The sequence below is a fragment of the Stenella coeruleoalba genome (genome assembly GCF_951394435.1).
Source record: "Stenella coeruleoalba genome assembly, chromosome: 3".
Classification (NCBI taxonomy): domain Eukaryota; kingdom Metazoa; phylum Chordata; class Mammalia; order Artiodactyla; family Delphinidae; genus Stenella; species Stenella coeruleoalba.
The window spans coordinates 77,279,144-77,300,228 of NC_137148.1; the positions used below are offsets into that span (position 1 = coordinate 77,279,144).

The 21,085-nt window shown below is 38.1% G+C and overlaps 1 protein-coding gene across 3 annotated transcripts in view; it reads left to right on the forward strand.

The window, feature by feature from the left end:
• LOC307184301 (uncharacterized protein) overlaps window positions 1-21,085 on the forward strand; it is a 594,345-nt gene that overhangs the window by 214,779 nt on the left and 358,481 nt on the right. For all 3 annotated transcript variants that reach the window (XR_013827691.1, XM_079917672.1, XM_079917673.1), the window contains exon 4: window positions 19,463-19,549. Coding sequence is in view for 2 of the 3 variants with exons in the window: in XM_079917672.1 (XP_079773798.1) it covers window positions 19,463-19,549 (87 nt within the window). In the remaining variant the exon portion in view is untranslated. The remainder of the gene's footprint in view (window positions 1-19,462; window positions 19,550-21,085) is intronic.

Here is a 21,085-nt window from a genome sequence, read left to right on the forward strand (position 1 = left end):
CACATACCGCGGAGCGGCTGGGCCCGTGAGCCATGGCCACTGAGCCTGTGCATCTGGAGCCTGTGCTCCACAACGAAAGAGGCCACAACAGTGAGAGGCCTGCGTACTGCAAAAAAAAAAAAAAAAAATTCACCAGGCTTCACAGGTGAATTCTATCAAACATTTAGAGAAGAGCTAACACCTATCCTTCTCAAACTGTTCCAAAATAGAGCAGAGGGAGGAACACTCCCATCCTCATTCTACGAGGCCACCATCACCCTGATACCAAAACCAGACAAAGATGTCACAAAGAAAGAAAGCTACAGGCCAGTATCACTGATGAACATAGGTGCAAAAATCCTCAACAAAATACTAGGAAATAGAATCCAGCAGCACATTAAAAGGATCATATACCATGATCAAATGGGATTTATCCCAGGAATGCAAGGATTCTTCAATATATGCAAATCAATCAATGTGATAAACCATATTAACAAATTGAAGGAGAAAATCATATGATCATTGCAATAGATGCAGAAAAAGCTTTAGACAAAATTCAACACCCATTTGTGATAAAAACCCTCCAGAAAATAGGCATAGAGGGAACTTACCTCAACATAATAAAGGCCATATATGACAAACCAACAGCCAACATCATTCTCAGTGGTGGAAAACTGAAACCATTTCCTCTAAGATCTGGAACAAGACAAGCGTGTCCACTCTCACCAGTGTTAGTCAACATAGTTTTGGAAGTTTTAGCCACAGCAGTCAGAGAAGAAAAAGAAATAAAAGGAATCCAAATTGGAAAAGAAGTAAAGCTGTCACTATTTGCAGATGACATGATAGTATACATAGAGAATCCTAACGATGTTACCAAAAAGCTACTAGAGCTAATCAATAAATTTGGTAAAGTAGCAGGATACAAAATTAATGCCCAGAAATCTCTTGCATTCCTATACACTAATGATGAAAAATCTGAAATAGAACTTAAGGGAACACTCCCATTTACCATTGCAACAAAAAGACTAAAATACCTAGGAATAAACCTACCTAAGAAGACAAAAGACCTGTATACAGAAAACTGTAAGACACTGACGAAAGAAATTAAAGATGATACAAACAGATGGAGAGATATACCATGTTCTTGGATTGGAAGAATCAACACTGTGAAAATGACTATAGCACCCAAAGCAATCTATAGATTCAGTGCAGTCCCTTTCCCACTACCAATGGCATTTTTCACAGAATCTAAACAAAAAATTTCAGAATTTGTATGGAAACACACAGGACCCCGAATAGCCAAAGCAATCTTGAGAAAGAAAAATGGAGCTGGAGGAATCAGGCTCCCTGACTTCAGACTATACTACAAAGCTACAATAATCAAGACAGTATGGTACAGGCACAAAAACAGAAATATAGATCAATGGAACAGGATAGAAAGCCCAGAGATAAACCCACGCACATATGGTCACCTTATCTTTGATAAAGGAGGCAAGAATATACAATGGAGAAAAGACAGCCTCTTCAATAAGTGGTGCTGGGAAAACTGGACAGCTACATGTAAAAGAATGAAATTAGAACACTCCCTAACACCATACACAAAAATAAACTCAAAATGGATTAAAGACCTAAATGTAAGGCCAGACACTATCAAACTCTTAGAGGAAAACATAGGCAGAACACTCTATGACATAAATCACAGCAAGATCCTTTTTGACCCACTTCCTAGAGAAACGGAAAACAAAAAATAAACAAATGGGACCTAATGAAACTTCAAAGCTTTTGCGCAGCAAAGGAAACAAGACTAAAAGACAACCCTCAGAATGGAAGAACATATTTGCAAATGAAACAAATGACAAAGGATTAATCTCGAGAATTTACAAGCAGCTCATGCAGCTCAATATCAAAAAAACAAACAATCCAATCCAAAAATGGGCAGAAAATCTGAACAGACATTTCTCCAAAGAAGATGTACAGACTGCCAACAAACACATGAAACGATGGTCAACATCACTAATGATTAGAGAAATGTAAATCAAAACTACAATGAGATATCACCTCACGCTAGTCAGAATGGCCATCATCAAGAAACCTACAAACAATAAATGCTGGAGAGGGTGTGGAGGAAAGGGAACCCTCTTGCACTGTTGGTGGGAATGTAAATTGATCCAGCCACTATGGAGAACAGTATGGAGGTTCCTTAAAAAACTAAAAATAGAGCTACCATACGGCCCAGCAATCCTACTGGGCATATTCCCTGAGAAAACTATAATTCAAAGAGTCATGTACCACAATGTTCATTGCATCTCTATGTACAATAGCCAGGACATGGAAGCAATCTAAGTGTCCATTGACAGATGAATGGATAAAGAAGATGTGGCGCATACATACAATGGAATATTACTCAGCCATAAAAAGAAACGAAATTGAGTTATTTGTAGTGAGGTGGATGGCCCTAGAGTCTGTCATACAGAGTGAAGTAAGTCAGAAAGAGAAAAACAAATACCATATGCTAACGCATATATATGGAATCTAAAGAGAAAAAAAAAAAGGTTCTGATGAACCTAGGGGCAGGACAGGAATAAAGATGCGAACATAGAGAATAGACTTGAGGACACAGGGAGGGGGAAGGGTAAGCTGGGACAAAGTGAGACAGTGGCATGGACATACATACACTACCAAATGTAAAATAGATAGCTAGTGGGAAGCAGCTGCATAGCACAGGGAGATCAGCTGGGTGCTTTGTGACCACGTAGAGGGGTGGGGTAGGGAGGGTGGGAGGGAGACGCAAGAGGGAGGAGATATGTGGATATATGTATATGTATAGCTGATTCACTTTGTTATAAAGCAGTAACTAACACACCATTGTCAAGCAATTATACTCCAATAAAGATGTTAAAAAAAAAAAAGTAAGACTTTAGATGAAGAAAAGGACAATGTTCATTCAACACATTTTTATGAAGTGCCTCCTATGCACCATGCATTGTTCTAGCACTGGGAATACATCAGTGAACAGACAGAAGTCTCTGCCCTCATTCAGTCTATATTCTAGTGGTGGGGAAAGGTTGATAATAAACACAAAACATTCTCTTTTTTTAAAAAAAATTTTTATTGGAGTATAATTGCTTTACAATGGTGTGTTAGTTTCTGCTTTATAACAAAGTGAATCAGTTATACATATACATATATCCCCATATCTCTTCCCTCTTGCGTCTACCTCCCTCCCACCCTGCCTATCTTCTAGCTGGTCACAAAGCACCGAGCTGATCTCCCTGTGCTATGTGACTGCTTCCCACTAGCTATCTATTTTACATTTGGTAGTGTATATATGTCCATATATACACTACCACTCTCTCACTTTGTCCCAGCTTACCCTTCCCCCTCCCCGTGTCTTCAAGTCCATTCTCTAGTAGGTCGGCGTCTTTATTCCTGTCTTGCCCCTAGGTTTTTCATGATACAAAACATTCTTAATCAAGTAAGGTGCCAAGGTTTGGAGGATTTTTGAGCTTGATGCAATATGGAAACAATTTTTCAGCTGGGAACACTCAAGAGATTGTAGGTTAACACCATAGAATGTATATATTGTTGACAATGGCACTTGAGATTTTGACACACTTTTCACTTTTCTGAGTGAAGCTGAACTACCATTTCAAAGACACAAGAACCCTTTCTGATCAGGATTGCTCCAAAAGCCTGAATCTCTTGAATTCTCAATAGTAAGTATTAATTAAACAGAAAGAGGTTGGTGGATAAACTGGTAGCAAGAGTACTACTGATATCTTAAAGTTAATTGGAACTCACTGAAATTGTATTATTTTGCAGAGATTCTGTAGTAATGTTCCTTTAAGCTTAGGGCTGCAGTGTCCAAACTTCTATGCTATAGAGCTTTTCAAAACTTGTACTAAATTTGGAGGAATATGCTATTATAATATGTACCAATTCAAGGGAACTTCTCATTATCCAGGGTATTTGCCCTATAGTAATTAAGAGTTGGTCACATATGTAAGTTGAATTTAAGAAGTGAAGTTTTGTGGTTAAACAAATTTTTGCTTATTATTATTATTATGGAGACAGTGAAATTACATTTAGTTAAAAAAAAAACAAAACTGCACTTAACCAACAGGGTAGGTTCCAATGAAGCCCCAAGGGTTTGCTCTAAAGATAAGTTCCAAATTGCCATCAACTTCCTGTTTTTGGAGAGAAGAAAGGAATCCAATTTTAAGCCCTGTCTCTTTAAAAGAAAATGCGAGGTGGTGAACTACGTGGCGCTTTTGATTATATGTTGAAACTGCACTAAATCCCTGAAATCCAAAAGAATATTGCACTCTGGTCCTTTGTGCAGAATGCTCACATGAGTGCTCACAGGAACCAATCCAGAAGCAAATTGCTGCTGATAGTAACTGACAGCATGAATGACTGCACTCTCAGAGACTCTGCCAGCATCAACCCATATGATCTCACTTTTGCTCATATGGCAAGCCGAATTTGTGCATGTGCTAGAACCAGCCGCTCAAGTTCAGGGAACAGCAAGGTTTCTCAGCTGTCGTTTGAAAACAGCCAGCACCTTCGTAGTGAACCACCATGGCATCTCATCAGCTCACCCTTATAAAACTGGGAAAGATTTTTCCTTTGCTGATTTTTTGACCCTAATCATGTAGAATCCCTTAGAAAAAGGGGAAACCGACTCGTCTGTTTGTCATATGAAAAGCAGACGAGTCAGTGAATGCGGAGGACAACATCAATTTTTCTTCCACAAGAGGAATTGCCTCTGGGTCTACCTCCTGCTATGGTCCATTTGTAGACATTCTGCTGCTGGTAATTGCTGTGCTGATTCGTAACAACCTTCAGAAATCCTTCTCTAATTTGGAATGGAAGAAGAACTATACTCTTCATTAGTAATGCTCAGTTGAACTAAAATATATATTATGGTAAATTCTCTAAAAATGAATTTGTGTATACCAGCACAACCAAGATCACTAAAATATAAATCAAATATAAGAGGAGCTCATCCCATATATATATGGCTGTAAAAAAAACAGGAACTAGAAACATTTTTCCAAAGGATGAAATCATAGACCCAATATCCACAACCCAAGATCAGTCTTCAGATTTCTTCTCTTATTTCAGTTCATTACAAAACTCACCTAAATAGTACCGAAATTATAGGGGGGGGGGGAACTCTTATGGTTTAGCCTTTGCCCATCATTAGCAATATAATCTACTGTTTCTGGGAAAACATGGACCTTCTGAGGTCTTGAACTCTGTTCTTGGCAGGTAAGAAGCCTTCCAGGTCATCTTTAAAGGCGTATTTATTTTTAATTCTTAAGTCTACACATGTTTTCTGTTAATAAGTTGGAATCTTAAACAAGATTGTTATTCACTCTATTTATTTACCTTAGAAAGTACTCAGTTCTTCTGAAACAATGGTCCCTTTGAAAATGGGTGCTATTAAAATAGGGGGAAAATAGCCTTTCTTTTTTCAGTCCATGTTTTTGGTCTCTCTAGAAGGGGTGATGAACGTCAGGCCTTGCAGGATATTTCTAACAAGTTAGCACGGTTCTAATGAGAGACAGGAAAAATGGGAGAGCCTTGTTTGTCATGGACTAGTTGAGGGCACCCTGAAGGGGAAGTTTTGGGATTGAATGATCCATTCTGTCTGGGGAAAGTCAGAGGTAGAAGACAGACAAGCCCAGCAATGGTAATACAAAGTAATACAACAGGGTAGTGAGCACTTACCTCTCAACGTGGATGTTCCACAGGCCTCTCCTGTTCAGCAGATTCAGAACTCAACCAATCATCTATTTTGTGTGTGTGTGTGTGTGTGTGTGTGTGTGTGTGTGTGTGTGTGGTACGTGGGCCTCTCACTGCCGTGGCCTCTGCCGTTGCGGAGCACAGGCCCCGGACGCGCAGGCTCAGCGGCCATGGCTCACGGGCCCAGCTGCTCCACGGCATGTGGGATCTTCGCGGACCGGGGCACGAACTCGTGTCCCCTGCATTGGCAGGTGGACTCTCAACCACTGCGCCACCAGGGAAGCCCAACCAATCATCTCTTGCTCCTCCTCCTGAATTCCTGATCTCAGTGAGTCTCACTGTCTACTCCTGCAAGAAGGCAGAGAAACTTGACTCCTTTCTGTCCCTTGTGCACCACGGCCCAGCCATGACTAAGTCCTATTACTTCTCATTCATTTATCTCTCTCAGATTCTCAAATTCTCTTCCATGTTCTTTTTTGTTGTTCTTCAGTAAAATTTTGCAGTTTTATTTATATTGTTCCTGTCCATTTCTTTTTTTTTTTGAATTTTATTTTATTTATTTTTTATACAGCAGGTTCTTATTTAGTTATCCATTTTATACATATCAGTGTATATATGTCAGTCCATGTTCTTGATTCCCATACTAAGTAACCATGTCATTTTCTTTACAAATTGGTCTCTCAACTGCCCTAATCTCGCTCTCTCTAATCCGATCTCCACACTTTCTAAAAGATACATCTGATCATCTCATTCTTCTGCTTAAAATGATCCCCACTGCCTTCTAGAAAAAAGTAAAATCTAAACTCCCTTGAATGACATATTTACCTCTCAATCATCATTCTTTCTCTCCACCCTTGCTTCATCATATATAGTTTCTGTCTTGAATGCCCTCCCCTCATCCTTTCTTCTCTTGGAAAATTCCTACTCGTCTTTCAAATTTTGATTCAGCTGTTATCTCCTCCAGAACACCTTTCCCTGACCCTCTTCCTGGCCCCCATCACAAAATGTTCCCACTGTACCTCTTTTGATGACTGTGCATCACGCATCTTGAGGGCAGGTGGACCGTTTTTATGGTACTTACTCAGCATCTAGCATAGAGCCTGGCAAATTGCAGGTGAATGAATGCAAGGAGTAATCAGAGAAAGTCACAGAGAAGGTGGAGTTGAACTGACTCACTTTTTTTTCATTTTCCTTTTGTTTACTGTAGGCAATGTATAATATTAGGATTTGGTTTACCATAAACAAGGTACATATATTTGAAAAGTAATGTTTTTAATGAAAATTTTTAATTAAAACTTTTAAGATTAAAGTTAAGTCTAGTAAGAACAGTTGGCAATTTTGATATCATTTCAATGACTAATTCCTATTCAAAATTAATTTCTACAGAGTTCCACATAATGTATTCACAAGACTCATCAATGTTTGTTGATTAAAGTCATGAACTGACTCACACTTGAGGGAGAAATAAGACAATGTAGAGAAGAGTGTTTGAGGCAGATGGAATAACATGTACAAGAGCATGAGAGAGCTTGCCATGAGTAGAGAAACTACAAATGGTTTAGAACTGCTAGAGAATAAGAGGTGAGATACAGAATTCTGTGGCATGAGCCATATTCACAGTTATGACACATTTGTTATAATCTGTGACCAGCTTCTCTCAAGGGTTGGAAAGGCTTCCTGCTTTTCTTGAGGCTCTACGTATAGTTAAAAATGAAGAAGTGTATAGATCCCTACTTTTCTTTTGCTTTTTTACATCCTTAATGTACTTGTTTTCTCTTCTTGCCATCAGATAAAGAATGCATTGGTGTCTCTGAAAATATTCACAACAGGAAACATGCTTACATTTATAAAATGATCCAGCTGTTATTTCTTCATTCCCTGATAGAATCTCTTAAAGTCTTCATCTGGGGTGAAATATTCCAGATTACTTTTAGTCCCTGATTCATTTTCATTAGAAAAGTTCAGAATTTATACATCAGGATTTTTCTTCCTCTGGAGCCAGTGCAAAAACTTTTCTTCAAATGAAAATTTGGGCAAATCCTGATGAGTTTCCAGATTCTGTGTATCAGGACCTGCTTTTGTCCTTTGCCTCCTTCCTGGGGCTGCTGTTACCTCCTGAGGTGGACTTAGGGCACAGGGCAACAAATGGACTTGAGGAGCCACAGTTAACCTCCCAAGAGGGTTAGCAAGACTTGCAAGCCACTGTTTGCTGTTTTTTCTCATTTCTCTCTATCACGTAACTGTGACTCAGGTCTTTGTTTCTCAGAAGGAGAAAAGTGAGGTGCAGACAGCTGGAGCATCACTGGTGACTCAGTGGTAGAAGACGATTTAGGAAGAATACAGCTTCCCTAACTTTTGATTCTGTATATTTATTTTTCTCAATATTTTGTTTGTGGTTATTTCTTTATTAGGGAAGTGGGAGAAATATCATTTAATACTTTAAATGACTATATACAAGAAACTGAAAAAAGGGCCAAACTCGCAATATTTCATTTATAGTTAGTTGCATAAATACACAGACATTAAAATAGACAATTTAGAGGTTGTAACATTCTTTTTTTGTTATATAAACATACCAAGGGAGATTAGAAGTGGCAGTTTCATCTGTTGTTTTTTTAAACAATTGGAAAACCTCAGTGACACCAGTTTTCAATACAGAACATTTTTCTCATTTCTATAACATAAGTGAGGAAGATAACAAGAGCTGTGTTAACTTCTTATTTATATGCATAACATTTAAATAAAGTCCTTGTGATTAAAAAAATGCCTTTTATATTTAGTATCCATCTTTAACTTCCTCGGTGAGGTTCTTAATATTGTAAAACTTTGCGTTTCTCTCTTTGTTTTCTCTTCTCTTCCACAATTTATGCCCTGGCAAATAGCCCTCTGGGTTAGACGTTCCCTTCACATTTCCTAGGGTGTTTCCTAGTTAGCCTGCTAGTGGTCTTTAGGGCACTAATGAGAAGGCATCTGGTGATTTAAACTGGAGACTCTTGGCCAGTCAAGAAGTCCTCACTTGTGCTTGGGAGTAGGGTCTGAAGCAAAGCATGGGCTTCACCTCTACAGCCCTCCTCTGGGTTGGGATAAGGAAAGGAAAGCAGTATTCTACTTCTGCACAGACTCTGGTTATCACCTAGGATTTAATTATGGGTGGGTCTAAAGAAAGACCTTTAATCATGGAGTCCTGTCTGGAAAGGGATGGATTGCTTTTAAATCAAGGGTAGGCAAAAGTTTGAACTCTTCCAAATATTAGTGTTATAGATCAGATTTTTACCATGTAAATATTGGATATAATGTGTGACATACAAAGGTTGATGGACAGTTTTAATACAATATAGTATTAATTCATTTATTTATTCAACTAATATTTATTTAGTATATTCTATAAACCAGATTCTGTGATAGATGCTGATAGTCATAGGCAAACACAACACAGTCTCTGCTCTAATACAGTCTATTTTTAAAGTACAATGCCTTTAGATATAAATATAAGTAAATATTAAGAAAGTACCTATTTAAAAAATATTTCCTCTTTTTGCTTTAATAAAACAAAAATTGTATGTAAGTGGATGATTAGCTAATTACCGTTTCCCTGGCTACTTATAATAAAATAAGTATGTGTATAATAAGTATGTGAATAAAAATGTGTACTTTTAATAATTATTTAATAATTTAAATAATTTAAAAATTAATTAAAATAGTTTGAAAAGAAATATTTTGTATTTTGGTAGCCAGTATGTATACATTTTGTCCAAGTAGAAAAACATCTCAAGAAAAATAGATCCCTTAAAAGCTATTTGGAATTTATTTCAGAAACACATAATTCTACATCTATTGCCAATAACTTAATTAAGCATTACTTTCAATTTCTTTATTATCTTTGATTTTTTTCCTGTCCTTTCATTTTTTTTTCAGCATAGTATCCAGAGGAAAGAGCTTCTGGACCTGCACTTGAGAACTTGGTTTAAGTCCAGGCTTTGCTCCTTGTGGTTGCATAACCTTGGGAAGTCACATTTACTCTATCTTGGCCTAGTTTCTTCATCTATAAAATGATAGGATTATATTGAATAATATTCAAAGTCCTTTCCAACTTTAACATTCTCTGGTTCTTTAATCTTTTGGACTTGGGGGCAGAATGTAGACACATGGACATGAACACATGTTGAGATATGGTATTAAAAATAGAAACTACCTAGAATTTCGGATGTAGTTGGAGTTATGAATGAATTCTGTTTTGCTTATACCACAACACAGACTTCTCTCTGCTAGATTTATAGTTTACCAATTCGTATTTTCCAAGGAAAATGCATATATATGTGAATAAGCGAGGCATTTGAAATGAATGTAGCATTTAATCACAGAAATTCAGAGTCACCCCAAACTGGAGATACCAACATTATCCATGTCCAGGGCAGGTACAGCTCAGATAATATTGCTCTCAGATTACATCCCAAGTCACAGGATAGTGCATCAGAGCACTATCCTGCAGGCATCCTGTTGATGCAAGGCCCCAGGATCCCACCTCACTTCTGACATCTTCTCACTTAGTCTTTTTTTTTTAATTTACTTTTAGCTGCGTTGGGTCTTCGTTGCTGTGCACAGGCTTTCTCTAGTTGCGGCGAGCGGAGACTACTCTTCGTTGTGGTGCGTGGGCTTCTCATTGCAGTGACTTCTCTTGTTGTGGAGCATGGGCTCTAGGCGCGTGGGCTTCAGTAGTTGTGGCACGTGGGCTCAGTAGTTGTGGCTCGTGGGCTCTAGAGCGCAAGCTCAGTAGTTGTGGTGCATGGGCTTAGTTGCTCTGCAGCATGTGGTATCTTCCCAGACCAGGGCTCAAACCCATGTCCCCTGCATTGGCAGGCGGATTCTTAACCACTGTGCCACCAGGGAAGCCCTTCTCACTTAGTCTTTCCTGATCCCTTCCTAAGTTGGAAACGCTTTCTTCCTTCTTTATGCTCCAATTCGCTTGCATTCAGTCTTGTGTTAAAATTAGCTGCATACAATTCTCTCTTGCTCAGTGGTTCTTAAGCTCCCTGAGAGAACATATCTGTCTTGTTTACTGTGTATTTCCCATGATGCCTTGCACAAAGTAGGCACTCAATTGTTTTTGTTGAATAGATCAACTCAGCTGAGAGACTACTGAAGTTAAAAACAACTACAAAAGTGTTGTGTTTTATCTCCTTTTAAGTTCCAATGCAAGGTTAGAGCTTGATAGAGGTTCTGAGCTTGATAGTGGCAGAATGGCGTCTGGTGAAGAACCCCATGTCTACTAAGGTATGGGAATCTTGGCAGCTCAGTCAAGATGAAAACAGATTCTTGCCTGGGGTTTTGGAAGGAGACTCTAAATGCCTTTGTAGTTACCCAAGGGATGACACTCACCTTTGGTTAGCCCAGTCACTGATCCACTCTCCCATCCGGGGCTATCTACATTCTCCCATAGAGCCTGACTGTGGGTCATACTAATATTTCCTCACATGATTCATTACTTGCTGACTAGATAGGCCTAAGCCTTTATGTTGCACAAAAAAAGTACTAGCCTGAATAAAGAATGAGACACTAAGTAAAAAAATCATCTAGTATAGAAATATTTAGTAGCAAAATATACTGTTCTTCGTCCTTTTTGCAAATCACATTCTTCTCAGTTAAAATCACTTTTATTTTTTCAATAGTTTCTTCCATAAATATAATAATATATTTATACTGTTATTTCTTGATTAAATCAACTTTAATTATTGATGTTTTCCTGCTCTGAATATTGTGGATTTAACTTATTGAAACATTACTCAACTTTTCTTCCATTCTTTCTCCCAATGTTTGTTATTATATTATTAATTTTAGGTTTTCTGTTGTTATTTTTTTCATGTCTGCAATAATAGTATGTTTTATTTCTTGTTCCTTCAACTTTAGGTGTACTTCTTGAATCAATACTAAGTAAGATAGTGATAATATTCAGTGGCCTTTTCAATGTGGTGGCTGTATCTTTCTACATTTTCTTCATTTAAAAAAAAATACTGACTTTTCTGTATTTTCTCTGTTCTGTTTCTGGAACCCCAATTGGTTGAACATTGAACTTTGTGAATTGATACTTTGTGACTCTTATCTTCTTTGTCATCTGTTTCATCTTTTAATTTTTCCATCCTATGTTCTAATATTTTTAATCTTTCTGCCCATTTATGAATTTTTGATTTTTGCATTAAAAAAAGTTTAAGAGCTAGTTCTTACTGTGATCTATCCCATTTTTGTAGATTCTTTTCTTGTTTTTAAGGTTACAATATCATTTAAAAACTCATGAGGAGTCTAATTAGAATTTAAGAAAAAGATTTCTTATGTTCCTTGCATTTCTACTATATTCTCCTGGGTCTGTGGCTCTGAGTTTATCTGGATCTTTGTCTTTAATGCTGTTAGTCTTCCTCATATGTCTGGTAGCCCTTGATCATCTGTTCCTATTTTAGGCTAAATGTTTAGTTTGATTATTCCAGGTTGGGGTGCAAGTTTCCTTGACCGCTGCTCTATAGGTCTGTTTGTTTCCCCAGGATGACTCTTCCCTGAATTGAAGGCTCTTTGTATGTAGGTAGGGCTTATTATCTGCAGGATTTACGTAAGGGTGGGTGGGTGAGAGATTGAGAAACCAGAGCTCACACTAGTACCCTATACTTTTCCCAGGCAGCTTACTCAATTCCTTTAGGTGCCTGTGCTGTTTTTCTCTCATAGGAGTGAACACTGGGTTGCCTTTTATTTTACATGCAGAGGTCCTGGGTGTGTTAGATGTATAAGCGTGTGTGTGTGTGTTTGTGTGTGTGAACTAGTACAGCTATTTTATTGAAGGACTTTTGATAACCCCCCTCTTTTCACTGTCCACCACTGTATCTGTTCACCCAGAGCTGGCAGTCTCTCCAAAGTTCTATTGGAAATTAGCCTCCATCCTTTGCTGTGGCCCTTTCTGCTGTGCTGTGCTGTAGCCTCCTGTGCTCCATTTCATGTAGCCATAGAATTCTATCTGCTTTCTGTCCCTAGGAGTTTACTGATTCATCTCTCTTGTTCTCTTTGCTGTGAAGACTTCATTCTCTTGTGAATTTCTTTATTATCTTTTTCATGGCCTCAGGAAAAAGGTAAGACAACCTGAGTTGTCAGCCCACTATCTTGAACTGGAACTCCTTTCCCATACTCTTGCTGTAGGTGCTGGTTCCCAGTTTGATGTGTACTTTAGCAAGCTTTTAAGGGAATTATTTTAGAGAAGAATACTATCCTCTAAGATTGTAAGAAATTATAACTTCTATATCCAGCAGAAGCAGAAAACTACCATACCTGAGGAACTTTAACTATATGATCCAATAATAACAGGCACATAGAGCTACTTATGTACCAGGGCCTGTTCTGAGTACTTTATATATATTAACTCATTCAATTCTTACAATAACAGTATAGGGAAAGTACTATAATTGTCCCCATTTTACAGATGAGGAAACTGAGGCACAGAAAGGTTAAGTAACTTTTCCAGGGTCACACAACTTATGAGTAAAAAAGCCAAGATTCAGATTTCATCTCCTGAGACTGAGCTCTTAACCTTTATGCTATATTGCCTCTCCTAATCATGTCATTAAAAAAAATAAACCATGAGGATAGAATAAAGGTGGAGTATCAAATAATAGCTGATGAAATATTGTCTTTAAAAAATAAAACATTTTCAAGAAGAGTCAAAATAGTGAATGTAATTCCATGGTGATGAGGAATACTGAATTATGGAATTCTGGCTACACAATTAAAAATACTGTCAATGGAAAGAAATGGGGAGGCATGAAGAGAAGCTGGCATATTGCACTGTAAACTGTCTGATAAGGCTGGAAGATATCTGCATAAATTGTGAATAGGAGACTCTATAACTAAGAAGAATACAAAGGAATAGGACAAGAATTTCAAGACAGTCAAGGCCAAGGATTAGCTGAGTCTCACCAAAACCACTAGAGACAGCAGCAGCAATTTTTAGAGCTATTTTCAGAACAATATATAGATGAAAATTATAGGTCCACTGCTTGAGAATGAGGGTATCATGTTAAAAGAAAACACTGTACTTCCGCTTTTCTTCTGTCTATACCAAGAAGAATGTCCTTTAATCTGGCAACATTGAAAGATCATTGCATTAAGAGGTCACTGACATCCAAGATAAGAGATGCTTAATGATAACTTAAATATTTTAGATGAATTCAAATTCCAGGCCCAGAAAAATTACATTTTAGGCAATAAACAATTTTACTGATATGATCATAGTACTATCATATTGTTTGAGAAATTTTGGAGAACAGGGAAAAGAATTCAAAAGATTGTAGAAAGGTACATGAGATCCCAATTTTCAAAAAGGGGGAGATGATAGCTTATGTTGTGTGTTTTAAATATTTACTCCCCTTTCCTGAAAGCACCTTTCATTTGGGCCCTTTTGTACAGGAAGGTTATACTTCCAACCCCATCCATGTCAGGCTTGCCATGTGTCTTGCTATGGCCAGTGGAACGTGAGAAGCAACACTAGCCACTTTGAAGCAAAATCTTTAAGAAACTCCGTGTTTTCTGCCGTCATTGTTAAAACGTTGTCAATTATTTGAATGACCGTATAGATGTTATATTTCTCAAGTTTACATAACATCAGACCATTACATAAGATAATTTCTGGAAAAGAGATTCCATATGTTGGATGGCAAAATTAGAATTTAAAATGATATAATCTGTTGAAAAGATACAGAAACAAAGGTGATAGAATTTATAACTTGAAGTTATAAATAACTTCATATATAAGTATAACTTGAATAAATGTGTAACTTGAAATTGTATTTGTAAACATCAGTTGTATTGAATGAAGGAGACCTGCTTGTTGAAATTCAGGTAAAATCAAATAGTATGGATTGGTCCAAACCTCAAGTAACATCAGTTTGCTGGTGCCTCTATAAAAGTGAAGGTGATCTGAAGCTATATTAACAGAATGTTTAGTATCCAGATTATTAAGGGGGTTATTATGTATTAGTATTATGTCCAGTTATGGGTATTACCCTTTAATAGGAATATTGATAGAACCCAAGAGTGTTGAGGTCAGTGTCCTGGGTAGAATTGGGCAGGTAGAGCAAGTATGTCTAAACCTAAAGCAGAGAACACCTGGCTTGATAAGAGAAAGGCTAGAAGAGGAGGAAAGGATACCAACTGCAGATATCTAAGGAAGCTGGCTAAACATTTATATATCACAATCTGCCTGGCTACTTTAATATACTTGATCAGACTCCTGCTTTCCTAATCAACCCCACTCCCTGGTGATTTTAAACTATAAATACCTGGAAGAGAGTCACTGAATAAATGCATATCATGAAAGTGCTTTCTAATCCTGGACGAACATCAGGATCATTTGGGGAGCTTTTAAAAATGCAGATACCAAGACTCACCTCAGACCTACCGAACCATAATTTCTGATGTTTGGCCCTGGGAATCTGTATTTTCATAAAACTCCGTTGATTCTAATGATCTAATGATTTGTGAGCCACTGTGTCTTGTAAAGTGGTAGGTGTTCCAGAGGAAAGGGTTGGAGTAGAGAACATCGGTGTATCAGCACGGGAGGCAAGTCTAGGTCAGTTGTTCCCAGATTTTGGTCTTCAGGGACCAGTACAACTCTTAAAGAAATAGGACTCATCAATATAAGATGGCTGACTTTCTAGCATAACAAACCAACCAACCAAGCAAACTATCTATTATCCTTATAGTTTCATTTAAAACAAAAATTTCAAAAGGACCTGGGCAGATCACGATACAAGAAGAAAGTACTACAGTCTTTTAGATTGAATGAACTTAGCCATTTTTCTCCTTTCAGCATAGACTGGTGACATTTTCTTCACCTTGTAGTGTCATTTGGTATGTCAGCATTTGAGAAGCAACAGTGTAGGATATGTACGGTTCCATATGATCTCTGGCAACATGCTGCTCCACTGCTAGGCAGGGTCAAATGGCGCATAGCTGGGTTAGGGACTCTACTTCTGACAGTGGTGGAGGGGAAGGCTCTGAAAAGAGAATATGGATGGTGCAGTAGGGTGCAGGCATACTTTGGATGATATAGGGTCTGTGAGCAGTTGTTTGGGAAACCAGCTCTCTAGCTGTAGAAGAAAAACTTGTGGGTACCTGAAAGCTGCAGTAAAATGCATGAAGGGCTTTCATATATAATAACCCTTGTTATGCCAGAGGGCAGAGCTAGACTTACGGGAGGAAGCCACTGCAGACCCATTTCAGTTTAAAGTAAAAACAGTTTTCTGATAATCAGACCTTTCCAATAGATGTTAACAAACTACACGGAGATGGGATTATCCCCTCCGGAAGAGCTCAAAACACACCTGAGCAACAATTTGTTAGGAATATGATAAATTAGGAGTTTGGGATTAACATATACATACTACTATATATAAAATAGGTAAACAGCAAATTCCTATTGTTTAGCATAGGGAACTATACTCAATATCTTGTAATAACCTATAATGGAAAAGAATCTGAAAAAGAATATATATAACTGAATAAGTTTGCTGTACACTTGAAACTAATACAGCATTGTAAATTAACTATACTTCAAGTAAAAAAAAAAAGAAATGTGGAAAAAGTGTTCTGGACTAAGTTGGAAATTGGATTAAAATCACTGTTTTCGGGCCTTAATAACACCTGGAAAGCCTTTTAAACAAATACAGATTCCTGGACCTCTGCTTAGATGCACAGAAACAGAAACTCTCTGAATGGGACTGAGGAATCTGTATGTTTAATAGGTACCCCAGGAGACTGTAGGTTAAATTGCCTGCTGCTGTGGAAAACAATTAGATGAAGTGAACTCCAACATCTGAGCATCTGTGACGAAAGATTCTATAAAATTCGTAAAGAGAACTTTTTTTTATGGCATTAACATTTGAATATTCACTTAGTATCAAATGTTTTATTATTGGTTATTTAAAAGTTACATCTGAAACATCAACACAAAACGAAAGCACTGAACTGTTTTTAAAATATGGTTTGCTTTGAGCTTGAAAGAGGAATTAGTTTCACGTGAGGAAAAGGAGTTATGGACCTAATTATGAAATATGGATATGTAAAAATGCCAGAGATAACATGTTTGTGCCAAAATTTTTAATTTACCAGATTAGTGATTCATTCTTTCCAATCTCTAATGGCATATTGGTTTAAAATGTTTATTTCTGTGGAAGAAGACTTTAATTGGGACTTTTGTTATTTTGAAATAATTTTTCATTTTTGTGAATGTTTCATTTTGTTATAGCTTGAGTCACTGTCTTAGTAATAGCATTATCAAGGCAGAATGGAAGAGCGGCCCAAAGGTCCTCTAACTAGTTTTTAGAGTCTGTAGTCTGATCTGGACTGTTGTCTCTAATGAGACTCTATCCCAATCTTCTCTGTATAGATGATCTAAAAGGCTTTCAACTGTTGACAAGAGGCTAGGCCTTGAATTACAGGCATAAGAAACAATTGAATATATAAACAATCAATCAATTGAATCAATTAAATAAATCAATCAATTGAATATATAAACATTGCTCAAAACTTTTTGAACCCCTGAGAAAATTTTTTCTAATATCCTTTGAGCCATTCAGTGCCTTAGAAATATATTCTCATAAACACATTTTCCTTCTCTTCTTTTAGCATCTAGGCTCTATTTGAATATTATTCATTTACATATTCAACAGAAACCTAGTGGGAGCTAACTTTATGCCAGGCACAAACAAGGCTAGATATTGGATAAATAAGTTCCCTGCTGTCATGAAGCTATGTTCTGATAAAGGGAAAGACATAATAAACTTGCAGGTAAATGTATACGAATTTCAGCTAGTGACAAGTGCTGTAAGGAAAATTTAATGGATCAGAGAACTGTTGGGGGACTCTTCTTTAGATGGGGTAGTTTGGAAGAGGAGGTGCTATTTGAGCCAAGACCTGAGCAGTTGTGAGAGAAGAGCTTCAGGGAGAGACAATAGCCAGTGAAAAGGCCCTGAGGTCAGAATAAGCTGAGGAATTGCAGGTCAGTGTAGTACCATTGTAATGAAAACTTGGGAGGCGGGGAAAGGAGGTTAAAAAAAAAAAAAAGGCAAGGCCAGATAATGCAGAATCTCACACGCCCATGATAGGAATTTGAATTTATTCTAAGTGTGATAAGTTCTGATTAGGCAGTGATATACTTTTGTATTTTACAAAGATAACTCAGACTGTGTAGAGATCACCACAGTCAGTTAAGAGTGGAATGAGGAAGACCAGCTAGAAGGCTGCTGCTTTAGTTCAGTTTAGAGATGATGACTGCTTGTTAGAATAAAGCTATTGACTGAGGGAATGTACGTGAAAATCACGTATATGCCCCTTTCAACAGACATTCTCAATCAAGAAGGTCACATATGTGACTCTTACAAGAATCATGTGATTCTTGAATTTGTATTCAGCCTTAATGTTCACATGTCCAGCAAATGTCATTAGTTTCATTTCTCCCTGCTCTTAGCTTACTACCGCCTTCAGTTGAGAATCACTAGGGTAGATGATTGAGCAGGACAGCTTGGTCTTTATCAGGCCAAATGTACCTCCCAGTTAAAATCTAGAGACCAATGCTCACTTATTTCTGCTATTTCCCTTTTTCTTCCCACAGGCTTCTTTTTCCCAGTTTCTACCTCTTAATTTTCTGTCTTCAGAGGAACACAGGCTCCCAACTTCTCCCCTCCTCATCTGTCTACTCTAAAAGACACACAGATCTTAATTTGTATGCTGTTGTTTTGAGGGATTTATTTTTTGTATATAGAGGAATACAGAGATGAATATAAATAAAAATGTAGAAAACTCCTCAATTTATTCCACCAAAGGAAGGGAGGGTGAACAAGCTACCCTTTCTTTTCATTAGATCATAAGTACAGGGGAGGGGGTAAGACACATTTTCAAACTTTTTTTTTTCGGTACGCGGGCCTCTCACTGTTGTGGCCTCTCCCATTGCGGAGCACAGGCTCCGGACGCGCAGGCTCAGCGGCCATGGCTCACGGGCCCAGCCGCTCCGTGGCGTGTGGGATCTTCGCGGACCGGAGCACGAATCCGTGTCCCCTGCATCGGCAGGCAGACTCTCAACCACTGCACCGCCAGGGAAGCCCTCAAACTTTTTTTAAAAGGGGAAGTAATATGGGACTTCCCTGGTGGCGCAGTGGTTAAGAATCCGCCTGCCAGTGCAGAGAACATGGGTTCGAGCCCTGGTCCGGGAAGATCCCACATGCCACAGAGCAACTAAGCCCGCGTGCCACAACTACTGAGCTTGCGCTCTAGAGCCCATGTACCACAATTACTGAGCCCATGTGCCACAACTACTGAAGCCCACGCACCTAGAGCCCATGCTCTGCAACAAGAGAAGCCATCACAATGAGAAGCCTGTGCACTGCAACGAAGAGTAGCCCTCAGTCGCCACAACTAGAGAAAGCCTGCACGCAGCAACGAAGACCCAACACAGCCAAAAAATAAATAAATAAAATTATAAAAATTAAAAAAAAAGGGAAGTAATATGTTTACATGTTACATTTATTGAGTGATTGTTATGTGCCAAGCATTGTTGTCCAGGGTTTTACTGTACTGATTCTCTTATTGTCATCCCTCTTCATAGATGAGGAAACTGAGGTACGTAGCTATTAAGTAATTGGCTCAAGGTCCCATAGAGAGTGAGGGGCCAACCCGGGATTTAAAGCCAGCTTTTTCTCTTCTCTAGGCTATGCTGCCTCTCCAGGTGAGAGGACTTGGGAATCTGTAGAGAAAGGAGCCTTTGCAGGTGTGGTGCTGAAGAACCATTCACCAGGTATGTGCCCTGCCTTCCTGACTCCCAATGTGGCCCTAACTCCTCCTTCAGACTTTCTGTGCTTAATCCACCTTTTACCTCTGGGCCTTGCTTTCAGAGCCCCACTTTACCTGAATCTACCCTTCACTTAGGTCTTTACTGATAAGTATCTTTTTAAGTATGTGTTTGCCAAAATTAAAAGAAATATTCCCCGTTTCCCTATCACTGAATTTCTGACTTGCTTTACCAGCAACTGTCTGCTTCTCTGTGGGTGCTCTCCTTATGTCTGAAGCAGGGACCAGGAGATCAGAACTCCCTAAGCTACAGGGACACAAAGCTTTCCTCTCTGTGGTTTGTCCACTTGGGTGTTGAGACATTCATTTTTCAGCTTGTCACTCTCACAGGTATACTCTTGGTCACAGCAGGCTCCAGGAGATTACTTGTCTCGCTACTGAATTTTCTTTATATGGTTTTTTTTTAAGTATGTCTGAAATTATAGTCTTGAGCTTTCCTTTTTCATACACAAACTAATCATTATGAAACCCAATAATGATCCCTGAGGGAAAAACCACATGGAGTGAAAGGGCTCAGACGTGGAGTGAGGGTGTTGGACAACAGACATCATTCCGGGACCCGTGGACACAATTCTTTCCGGGGGGTCGGTGCATTGCATTTTTATGACTTGAAGCTATTTTTCAGCATATTACACCATAGTTTCTGTGAAGCACAACTGTGTGTTGTAATGTCCATTTTCATGCTCCATATCATTCTTGAGCCTGAAATTGCAAAGTTTGAACATCATGTATTATTGATCTATGTTTTTGACTTAAACACAGGAGAGGGTAAAGCTTAAAGGACCAGAAAATTCAGAAACACTCCATGAGATAAAGGGACTGATTTTCCGTAATCTCTTTGACAAAAATGCTCTAACATTTTATTCTTATGGGTGATGTGACTACAAGATGGTTAACTTGATTATTTGCTTTTGAATGTAAGAAAGGAGTCTGAAGGAGAAGTTCCTTTAAATTTGAGATTTAAATATAATTTCTCTTCCAAATAATAGAAGATGGGTATACCCCAGCATTTTACTTTTGAGAGAGAAAGATTTTGGCATTCAGTTTTAAAGGTAGAGCAGTCCTGTTCTTGGGCCAAAATCAGAGTAAGGAATGTTCTGGAATCTTTGCCTCTCAGAAAAGGGGGAAAAATATCACTTTTTACCTTCTAGCAAAATCTGTTCTTAAGAAAGACTCAAGTACTTGTTTACACTAAAGTGAAAATGACTGAACACCGCTTAAAACACCAACTCTCTCTCCCAAAGGAAGTTGTAGTTTCACAAGGATAAAATCTTCAGGTGAAAGAGTGAAATCCTCTCAATTATCGATTTATGTATTTGTTTGTCTGTTTGCTTCTTTCTTAAAGTTTACTTTGTACTTTGTTCCAAAAGGGAGATTTAAGGCCATGCCTCATGAGATAAAAAAAAATTAAAAATAAATGAGAACATTAGGATGACTCTAATATTGGGGATTTGGGATTTTAGGAAAACATGGAAAGAACTCT